The sequence below is a fragment of the Schistocerca nitens genome, chromosome 12 (genome assembly GCF_023898315.1).
Source record: "Schistocerca nitens isolate TAMUIC-IGC-003100 chromosome 12, iqSchNite1.1, whole genome shotgun sequence".
Lineage (NCBI taxonomy): Eukaryota > Metazoa > Arthropoda > Insecta > Orthoptera > Acrididae > Schistocerca > Schistocerca nitens.
Window position 1 is genome coordinate 36,435,458 of NC_064625.1, and position 12,062 is coordinate 36,447,519.

General features: G+C 43.8%; 1 protein-coding gene across 1 annotated transcript in view; it reads left to right on the forward strand.

Annotated features, from left to right (window-relative positions):
- The window catches only part of LOC126214885 (synaptic vesicle glycoprotein 2A-like), a 120,302-nt gene extending 117,188 nt beyond the window's left edge, over positions 1 to 3,114 (forward strand). Inside the window, exons 8-9 of the mRNA XM_049941530.1 lie at positions 748 to 1,058; positions 2,954 to 3,114. Coding sequence (XP_049797487.1) covers positions 748 to 1,058; positions 2,954 to 3,114 — 472 coding nt within the window. The remainder of the gene's footprint in view (positions 1 to 747; positions 1,059 to 2,953) is intronic.
- Positions 3,115 to 12,062: the final 8,948 nt, after the last annotated feature.

Here is a 12,062-nt window from a genome sequence, read left to right on the forward strand (position 1 = left end):
TGCGATAAACCGCAATCGCGATAGGCTACAATCCGACCTTTATCATAGTCGGAAACGTGACGGTACGCATTTCTCCTCCTTACACGAGGCAACGCCGGTCAACTGCTGTTTGTGTATGAGAAATCGGTTGGAAACTTTCCTCATGTTAGCACGTTGTAGGTGTCGCCACCGGCGCCAACCTTGTGTGAAAGCTCTGAAAAGCTACTCATTTGCATATCACAACATCTTCTTCCTGTCGGTTAAATTTCGCGTCTGTAGCACGTCATCTTCGTGGTGTAGCAATTTTAATGGCCAATAGTGTAGTTTTCCTCTCTATATTCACATGAATATCTTCCATTTTCCGAAGAGCCTAAGAGTGCCCCATGGCATTTCTCAACGAAATGGCATGTTACACTACAACTATATCTCCTGCATAGAGCAGCTTTAGCTTATTATCCACTTTCGAAGCTTCTTCTGTGTGTTCAACACTTGCATATTTTCATTATTTTATCGAAAGGACGTTAAAGAATAAGGGTTGGAGGTTATCGCCTTTCTTCCTTGGGAATTCTCTTGTGTTTTCATCATCAATACGAACTACTCCCACAGGTTGCTCATACACAATCTTCATGGCAGTCATCAGTTTTTGGGTATGCTGTTTGTGATATTTTGGGAAAACAAATAAAACTACATAAGAGTGTTTTCTCAAAAATTAGAATAAGAGCCTTTTTTACTCAGTATTGTGAGGAAAATAATATAAATAAATTTCAGTGGGATGGAGACCTACACAGCAGCTGAGAATGTGATGGTCAGCAACTGGACAGCAGTGCTCCTGAGTGCAGAGCCTGGAGCCAACTGGACGACCACCGTGCCGGACGTGATGGCGAACAGCCTGACCAGATGGGGCAGTGAGGTCACCACTGGGGCTGCTTCCCTGGATCTGCCTCCAGCACTGGAGGTGTGCGTCGCCACGGTGAACCCAGTGAGCTTCCAGAATACGCTCATCACGGGCGCGGGCTTTGCTGTCAGCTACATCGCTATCAGCCCCATTATCAAAGTCGTCAGCAAGAAGACGATCCTCGGTAAGTTTCACGCACCACTGAGGACTCCCCACTTACGGTCAGCTTTCGACCAAAGATGTCGTATGCAAGATGGCAAATGTACATGTCGTTGGTGTATCTCGTATTTCTTCTATTTGATAATTTCGTTCACTCTTGCATCTATATCTGTACTCTGTGAATCACTGTGAAGTGCATGACAAAAGGTATATCTATGTTATCCTCATTCTGAGCTCAAAATCCCTCTCATTTGAGAGGGATATTGACTCAGTTTTTCGCACAAGCTAATGATAAGATTGTTGTCATGGTCCTGATGTCAAACTGACGGCGTGTGTAGAGTCTGTGCAGCGACTAGTTTTGAGAAACGAATGAACAGTGCAGCGCTACATTTTTACATTACGCTGGTCTACAGTGGATTGTTTGCAGAAGCCATTACATCACAGTAATATTTTCCCTTATAAAAGAAGAAATAATCTATACTATAAAGGAGAAATGTTAGCAAAAATATCGAAAAGTTCATAACCGCATTTACTGAAAATTTTTGCACGGTACCCTAATAAATATTCGGACTGATACAGGCTGCATGTTTTCTTAAATAGCAATACATAAGTTTTCTGTTAAAACGCAACCACACATTTTCACAGCACAGAATTTTCTTCCTTGCAGTCGGTTTTAACAAAAAACCTGTATACTCTTGTTTAAAAAAATACACAGCCTGTATCAGTCCGAATGTTTATAGGGGCACCGTCTAAAAATTTAAAGTAAACTGGTCAATAACTTTTCGAGATCTTTCACATTCATATTCTGTGTAATACATAACAATTTCGAGCTTCATACCTTCAAAGAAGGCGAAGTTGTTAGGAGTGGGCGAAATTTGCGTCCTGAGACAATTTCCAAAGCCCCTGCTAAGAAAGTATATCCAATTCCCATAAATATTTGCGAAACGTTTCTGGATTCCCTAGTGGTACGTAAACCACAATTCTATAAGAAAAATCATCATTACTCTTCGTTATTATTGATTTAGCTCAGAAAGATGTGGATAATGCTGCTACCAAATTCTTTGATTAGTTAGAAATGTCTGAGAAACAGAGAAGGTAATTTTTGTTTAGAAACTTGTGACTTACTTTCTGCAAAGGTGTTGCATATTTGTGTCATTAAAGTAAATATTGTTTACTGTCAAGTGAACTCAATTGTAAGTGGGCATAGTGTAGCTATATTTAAACATTTGTAAGTTAATATTCTGTAAGCTATGTAGATCCATGTCATTGCTATATATCCTGCAAAATGGCTAACTAACTAGGCCTAACTGATCACCTGGTATTGCATCGTCTCAGCTTCAGTGCACGGGTTGACTCTTAATGTTCTTACTCACCACCTACAGCTACAGCTACAGCTACGTTTCTGCTTTTTCGTATGATAGGGATTGATCAGAATATTTCGTTTGCAAAAAAGACTTAATTCTGCTTGATGTGTATTAAACGGTAGACCGTTAACATATATGAGAAACAACAGGGAACGCAATATTACAGCTTGTGTAACTCTATAATTATTTTCTCGCAATCATAAAATATCCTATCTACAGTTGTTGCAATGGCGGACCTAAACACTAAAGTTGCAATTGTGGCAGTGTGACGAAAATAATTATATTTCGACAGACCTATGGTCCCACAGTGTGCATGTTGTATTATGACCATGCACGTATCACCCATGAATGCAAAAGGGAGGGGAGACGCAGAACGAGGTAATGGCGATATTTTAAATATAGCCTTTAAGTATAAATACTGAGTTGTTCCATATCCACAGCACAGTAGCTGTGCTGTGGATATGGAACAACTCAGACTGGTTGCCGGCCTGTCTGCTTCCACAATTCACACCCAAGCTCGAATCTGCTTTGTAAACAAACTATTTGATTCCTGCAGTATACACCACTATTGTCGACAACATATTGCCACTTCTCTGGAAGCTTATAAATGCCATTCCTTCAAAATGTGGGGATTTTCAGTTTGATGAACTCTTCGAGGTTCAGCCTGCAGTCCTCGAAGGAGGTAAGGCGTTTGCCATTCAGAAACGGAGCAGATGAAAGTCGGAAGCAGCAATGTCTGGCGAATAGGACGGTTGGGGTAAAACAATCCACTCACAAAGACACGGCTTTTGATGGGTCACCAGAGAGGTATGTGGTCTAGCGTTGTCGTGCTGAAAGATGACATCTCCCAAATCCGATCGTTTCTCATCAGTGGCTGCCTCGAGGTGATCCAATTGTGAACAGTATTTCTTGGAATTGGTAATCTCATTCGGAAGAAGTTCGTAATACAGGGCGCCTCTCCAATCCCACTGGATGCATAGCAGAACGTTTCTCGGATGCAGCCCTGGTATAGGAACCAATAGTGGTGGCTGACCTGTCTTGCGCCATGGTGTACGCTTCTGGACGTTGCTGTATGCGAACCACTTCTCATCTATAGTTACCAGCTGCTCCAGAATAGGAGCATTCTGACTGCGTCTGAATAATGAGTCACAGGTGGACACATGCTGGATCAGATTCGCTACACTCAGTTCATGAGTTCCGCATTGTGAGACGGTTTTCCCTTTACGATAGTAAACCAGCATAAGATGTCGGAGATGTCGCTTCTTGCTTTCCATAGATTGTAAATACACTGCCAGGCACAAAAACTCAGTGACGTATCCAGTAGCGCGTCAAGTTGTTGACCTCTACGCAGTGGCAAATACAGAAAAACCTCAACGAGGGGGAGCTAAAAAAAAAAAAATAATAACGATCACATGCAGAGTTTAAGAAAGTTTTATTTAAACTGATTATACACATATACGAGATAATGCCATCTTATAAAAAAGTCACAGTTGTGGTTCCCTTCCTTTAGTGATGAATTTATGTGCCTATTCTTCCTGACAAATTGGTTAATTACATCGTTAATAGGACAATGTCAGGGTGAGTGTTCAATAGAGCTAAGCCATGAATGTGAACTAGCTTCCTATTCGGCGAATAGTTTGTATGTATAACGCTACGTATGGAAGTTTCTCTGTACAAGAAAACAGTAGAATATTCGCGACTTTTCTCGAACGAATGCCAGACGGAATAACGTATCGAGTTCACTGGAATGGCCGCGGCTTTTCTCGTAGGTATGTGTTAGCTACCTTTGTGCCAGAAACGAATAAAATACGATGACGCGGACGTGCATGCTACATTGGAAAGTGCAACTACTCGATAACTCGATTCAGTCGACTGACGAAAGAATCGAACGAATAGCGTGCGGGGCTGTCTGGCGTGGGCGGCGTGGGTGGAAGTTCTGGCCGCCCCACCACTGCCACTACGTCGTGTGGGTGGTTAGACACCTGTGTTACCCTGGGAGACATGGCGGGTGCAGGATTTGCAGACGATGTAGATGGAACGCGCGAGTAAAACTAACGAACTTATGAGACAACCCAATATATTGGCTAAAAACAATCGTCGCTAATAATTACTCTTAGTTTGCGATGCTCAGAAATTACAGGGCTCCATTCTAGGACCATTATTATTTCTCTCTCTGAATGTTAGACACCGATGTGTTGCAAAATTGTTAAGGCTTTCGTGGCCACTTGACAAACAGCCTGTTAGCTTCTGTCTAGGGTTCCTCGCCCGACGCTAGTTTGATTATTTTTCCGACATTTCACCAGCACGAGTGGCTGGCATTGTCAAAGCTTCACCCGCCGTTGCTGGTGGTGGTGTCGAGCTTGCGGCTGCAGATTATATAGGGTGACAATTATTGAACTATATGAAAAGAACTGTAAATTAGTAACAGCGTGCACACATTTCATTCAACATGTATCGCTCAAAAGAGGAATGGCCGCTGGACCTGATGGGATACCATTTCGATTTTACACAGCGGTGCACCGTAGGTGTCCAGAAGAGCGTAGCGTTCCAAAGGATTGCAAAAGGGCACAGGTCATCCCCGTTTTCAAGAAGGAACATCGAACAGATGTGCGGACTATAGACATATATCTCTAACGTCGATCAGTTGTAGAATTTTGGAACACGTATTATTTTCGAGTATAATGGCTTTTCTGGAGACTAGAAATCTACTCTGTAGGAATCGGCATGGATTTCGAAAAAGACGATCGTGTGAAACCCAGCTCGCGCTATTCGTGCACGAGACTCAGAGGGCCATAGAGACGGGTTCACAGGTAGATGCCGTGTTTCTTGACTTCCGCAAGGCGTTCGATACAGTTTCCCACAGTCGTTTAATGAACAAAGTAAGAGCATATGGACTATCAGACCAATTGTGTGATTGGATTGAAGAGTTCCTAGATAACAGAACACAGCATGTCATTCTCAACGGAGAGAAGTCTTCCGAATTAAGAGTGATTTCAGGTGTGCCACAGGGGAGTGTCATAGGACCGTTGCTATTCACAATATACATAAATGACCATGTGGATAGCATCGGAAGTTCACTGAGGCTTTTTGCGGATGATGCTGTAGTATATCGAGAGGTCGTAACAATGGAAAATTGTACTGAAATGCAGGAGGATCTGCAACGAATTGACGCATGGTGCAGAGAATGGCAATTGAATCTCAATGCAGACAAGTGTAATGTGCTGCAAATACATAGAAAGGAAGAAAGAAAGATCCTTTATCATTTAGCTTCAATATAGCCATTCAGCAACTGGAAGCAGTTAATTCCATAAATTATCTGGGAGTAGGCATTAGGAGTGATTTAAAATGGAGTGACCACATAAAATTAATCGTTGGTAAAGCAGATGCCAGACTGAGATTCATTGGAAGAATCCTAAGGAAATGCAGTCCGAACGAAAACAAAGGAAGTAGGTTACAGTACACTTGCTCGCCCACTGCTTGAATACTGCTCACCAGTGTGGGATCCATACCAGATAGCGTTGATAGAAGAGATAGAGAAGATCCAACGGAGAGCAGCGCGCTTCTTTACAGGATCATTTAGTAATCGCGAAAGCGTTACGGAGATGATAGATAAACTCCAGTGGAAGACTGCAAGAGAGACGCTCAGTAGCTCGGTACGGGCTTTTGTTGAAGTTTCGAGAACATACCTTCACCGAGGAATCAAGCAGTATATTGCTCCCTCCTACGTAAATCTCGCGAAGAGACCATGAGGATAAAATCAGAGAGATTAGAGCCCACACAGAAGCATACCGAAAATCTTTGTTTCCACGAACAATACGAGACTGGAATAGAAGGTTCAAATGGCTCTGTGCACTATGGGACTTAACTGCTGTGGTTATCAGTCCCCTAGAGCTTAGAACTACTTAAACCTAACTAACACCTAAGGACATCACACACATCCATGCCCGAGGCAGGATTCGAACCTGCGACCGTAGCGGTCGCGCGGTTCCAGACTGTAGCGCCTAGAACCGCTCGGCCACCCCGGCCGGCGGAATAGAACCGATAGAGGTACTCAAGGTGCCCTCCGCCACACACCGTCAGGTGGAGTATGGATGTAGATGTAGATGTAACCGTCACTACAGATATTGGGATTTAGGTTATGTCGTGTTGATATGCCTGCCATCATCGGCGATGATGTAGTGTACACTAACAGCGAAATTCTGCATGATCCGGAACATTGAAGTTGTCGATGACCTGCAACAAATTTGGGTTATTGCTGTACACCTTGTCTTTAATATGGCCCACAAAAAGGTGTCGCATGTGTTCAGATCTGGAGAACATGGCGGCCAGTCGAGGCCCATGCCAGTGGCCACTGGGTACCCCAGAGCCAGAAAGCGGTCCCCAAAATGCTGATTCAGGACATCAAACACTGTCCTGCTTCGATGAGGTCGAGTTCCGTCTTTCATGAACCACATCTTTTCGAAATCAGAGTCACTTTGGATAATGGGGATGAAACCATCTTCCAAAACCTTCACGGACCGTTCGGTAGTCACCATGTCATCAAGGAACCTCGCACCGAGTACTCTGTGACTGGACATTGTACACCACACAGTCGCCCGTTGAGGGCGAATCGAATTCTCGATCGCAGAATGCGGATTCTCAGTCCCCTAAATGCGTTAACTTTCCTTATTGACAAACCCATCCAACTGAAAGTGAGCTTCGTCGCTAAACCAAACCAAATATGTGCATACTAATTCCCATCATGCCCCGTGACCAACCGTGCAGTTTGAACGTTCTAATGCAAACCGTTCAGAAGTTATGACGATTTTCATATGGTTCAATAATTGCCACTTTGTAGGTACCTGGCCTACAACTTCTTATAGAAGATAGGTTATGGAAAGGCAAACCAACGTTTATAGCATTTGCAGACTTGGAGAAAGCTTTTGGCAATATTGATTGGAATATTCTCTTCCAAATTCTGAACGTGGCAGGGGTGAAAGATAGGGAGTGAAAGGCTATTTACAATTTGTATGGAAACCAGATGGCAGTTATAAAAGCGAGGGGCAGAAAAGGGAAGAAATGGTTGAGAAGGGTGAGAGACAGGGTTGTAGCTATCCCTGATGTTACTCTATTTGTGTGTTGAGCAAGCAGTAAAGGAAAAAATTGGTTCAAATGGCTCTGAGCACTATGGGACTCAACTTCGGAGGTCATTAGTCCCCTAGAACTTAGAACTACTTAAACCTAACTAACCTAAGGACATCACAAACATCCATGCCCGAGGCAGGATTCGAACCTGCGACCGTAGCGGTCTTGCGGTTCCAGACTGCAGCGCCTTTAACCGCACGGCCACTTCGGCCGGCAGTAAAGGAAACAAAAGAATAATTTGGAGTAGGAAATAAAGTCCATAGAGAAGAAACAAAAACTTTGAGGTTTGCTGATGACATTGTAATTCTGTCGGAGACAGTAAAGGACTTGGAAGAGCAGTTGAACCGAATGGACAGTGTCTTGAAAGAGGATATAAGATGAAGATCAACAAAATCAAAACTGGGATAATGGAATGTAGTCGAATTAAATCAGGTGATGCTGAGGGAATTAGATTAGGAAATGAGACACTTAAATTAGTGAGTGAGTTTCTCTATTTGGGCAGCAAAATAACTGATGATGATCGAAGTAGAGAGGATATAAAATGTAGACTGGCGATAGCAAGAAAAGCGTTCCTGAAGAAGACATCGAGTACAGATTTAAGTGTCAGGAAGTCCTTTCTGAAAGCATTTGTGTGGAGTGTAGCCACATATGCAAGTGAAACAAGGACGATAAACAGTTTAGACAAGAAGAAAATAGAAGCTTTTGAAATGTGGTGCTACAGAAGAATGCTGAGGATTAGCTGGCTGGATCACGTAACTAATGAGGACGTATAGAATATAATTGGGAAAAAGAGGAATTAGTGGCCAACTTGACTAGAAGAAGGGATCGGTTGGCAAGACACATTCTGAGGCATCAAGGGATCACTAGTATTGAAGTGTGGGTGTTAAAAATCATAGAGGGAGACCAAGAGATGAATGCAGTAAGCAGATTCAGAAAGATGTAGGTTGCAGTAGTTACTCGGACATGAAGAGACTCGTAGAGGATAGAGTAGTGTGGAGAACTGCAAACCAGTCTTTGGACTGAAGACCACAACAACAACATGTACCTGGTACGCCAACGTCCAAGGGCTTTTCTGTGGTCATTTCCGGTGCAGTTCTCCCCTTGCTACCTGCAACAGTAATTTGCTGCAGCACAGAAATCCAGGATCCGTTCACCATGAGGCTTTCTTGTTTCTTGTTGAAGCTTTTCTCATGTTTGTGTAATTCTGTAGCTTCTCTGGACAAGCAGATGTAATAGGTCTTCTCTACAGAGAGGAACTTCTGTGTCGGCGAAGTTTACTATGCGGTCAGTCTCACACAGCACGTACTCCACCACGGCCGATTTCTCCACCTGCTCCAAGCTGCAATGCCGACTATGTTCTGTGATCCAGGATCACTCGTGTCCGGCCGGGGTGGCCGTGCGGTTCTAGGCGCTACAGTCTGGAACAGCGAGACCGCTACGGTCGCAGGTTCGAATCCTGCCTCGGGTGTGGATGTTTGTGATGTCCTTAGGTTAGTTAGGTTTAAGTAGTTCTGAGTTCTAGGGAACTGATGACCTTAAAAGTTAAGTCCCGTAGTGCTCAGAGCCATTTGAACCATTTGTAGGCCGGGCAGGGTGAAAGTTCAGGGAAATCATCAGACGAACGTCGGCTGAAGTACCCGAGACAGATACCAACAGGCAGTTGGTCAACAAGTGGCCACGACAGCCTCAACAATTCTGCAACACATCAGTGTTTAACACTCGTAGAGAAAAATAATAATGGTCCTAAACTGGAGCCCCAGAGTTTCATAGCATCACCATCTTTCAATGCCAATTATGTTCTGTGACCCAGGATCACTGGCGAAACATCAGAAAAATCATCAAACAAGCATTGGCCAAAGAACACGAGACAGACACCAATAGGCAGTTTGTCAACTGATGTGTCAGTTTAGCTGTAGACTGAATATACAAACTCATTAAGTAAAAATAATCCTCCCCTCTGAGTTTGTAATGCCATGTGCATGGAGAGGAATAATATGGTGCTTCTGGAGGCTACGAGAGGGGACCAAAAAAACACTGGAAATCCCTCATAACGTTTTTATTTCTTAATATTTTTACACCAAATTTTGATCACCTTCAAAGTATTCTCCATTGACCACAATGCACTTCCTCAAACGGATCTTCGATTGTTCAAAACAGTTTTTAAATTCACTTTGGTGAAAAACTACTGTACAGAGAGGACGGTGTGGGCCAGCGCGTTATCATGATGGAAGAACCAGTCGCCTGTGCGCCAAAGATCTGTCCTTCTCTGCCAGATACTCTCCCTCGACCTTTTAAAAATCTCCAAGTAGAGCTCCTGGTTGACAGTTTGACCCAGGGGAATGAAGTCCACTTGCACAACACCTCTGCAATCGAAGAAACAAATGAGCATCCTCTTGATGTCTGACTTCATTTGGCGAGCTTCTTTGGGACGAAAAGAGTCGCTTGTCTTCCAGTGGGTGGCTGATTTGTTTCGGGGTCGTATCGATAGCACCACGATTCGTCACCAGTAACCACCTTCGAAAAGAAATTCAGGGTCCTCTTTGGGCTGATTGTGAATCTCAAAACGTGCCTAAGTCGATGGTCGCTTTGCTCGTCTGCGAGAAGATGAGGGACAAATTTGGCTGCAACACTTCTCATGAGCAAAACTTTAGATAAAATCCTTTGAGTTGAACTCCATGATAATCTAGACATCTCACAAAGTTGATTAATGTTTCGGCAACGGTCTTCACGAACGAAGGGATTGATTTTGTCGACGTTTTCGTCACTTCTTGACACTGACTGGCGTGCTGAACGGGGATAGTTTACAACTGACATTTGTCCATTTAAAAAAATTGAAAACCGGTTTTAGAGTCTGTTTTTACTTAGGGCAGCATCCCCTCAAGCAGTCTTAAGCATTACAATAGTTTCCGAGGCCGATTTCCCCAACAGGAAACAAAATTTCACAGCCACACGTTGCTCTCGACAGTCTGCCATCACGTTTTTGCCGAAATGGAGGAAGTTGCTTTTCTAAAAAAACTCTCACGGGCGAACCAATGCACTCACAGCGACACAACTGCGCACACTGACTCACGTGGCGTGACCAAAACGGACACCTGGTCGAACAATGGGTTCCCCCACTCTTCCTCTCCACCGCAGCCCAATTCCCGTTACTTTTGCCCCTCGCCGCCATCGTATTGTGGGAGCACTATTACTTCATTCTGTGGAAGCTCCAGAGTGATGCACAGGTTTAGGTGTTGACCCTCCCCGACCATTCCCCAGAACTACTGACGAGTGCCGCTCCCGTTACAGCGGTGTGCCTGACGGTGTCCGGGGCCTGTGGGGTGGCCGTGCTGTGGGCGCAGTCAGACCTGGAGGTGCTGCTGCTGCCGATGGCCTTCATCGTGCTCTCCGGGATGTGCGTGTCCGTCGTCAACGTCGTCGTCGTCGATACCGTCCCCACCTATCTCAGGTAAGCATTCCCAAATGAAGTGGACAGATTTCATTTTCTTTTCGAGTGCATACGAGCGACACGAACAGAGTCAGTCCAACATGCACTGAGGAACTGTTTTGTGTAAGCTTACAAGTTTCTGTACGGTGATCATCAGCTGAAAAATAAGAGTTAAAGGCAGTACTAAGCAAAGGATAGAAGGAATTTGAACCGGTAATTTTAGCTTACAAAATCTTTTCTTAAAGAATTTATGTACTAGCGATTCACCAAGAACATTAACACATTTAACCACACTAGGTGAGCGTGGAAGTAGTTGCCAGGAAGTAACTGATGGAAAACAAAATTACCTTTAACAAATGTGAATTTTATTCCTAAAAGGCTTTTGAAAAACAGACTTCAAATTACAATCAGAAAGCAACCTTCGGGCTGAGAAGCTTCCGCCCCCTTTCAACACGGCCGCAGTCACGACCGCTCACAACGACCTCTGAAAACCTACACTGGTGCAAATCTGCAACTCACCAAATTACTTTAAACTAAAAATTTTAACAACTCACACAAACACATTAACTATGCACCCTGTAAGAGGGATGGAAATGGTACAAACACTCACACTAAGAAATTATTTGCCACCAAAAGTGCAGTTTGTTTTTAAAAGGGCTCTGACGGTGGAAGGGTGACAGCTTCATTAAAATGCGTATTTAAATAAAAGCCATGAAATTCAGACTTACATAAAATGTAAAACATGCTCTACATTACACATATACCGCCTCGCAAGATGATAGGCAAGACAAAAACGTATTTCACGAATTCGGCCTTTACCTTAATTCTATAAATTTGTTAACACCGAATCCGACAAACATGACAGAGGCAGCTATTAACGTACGGCAGATTGGCGGGGGGGTTACTAAACAACCCGAACCACAGATTGCTCTAAACCTCCCCAATTCCACAAGGGAAAAACGGACCACCCATTCCACAAATAACTACCTTCCCGCGGGTGGGCAAACGGAGAAGAACGGTGAGACGACCCCAAAACAAAGCGGCTGGTGACCTCACCATGAAAACAAGTAAAATTTAACAAGTAAATGAAACAACATATCTCCAACCATTTAAC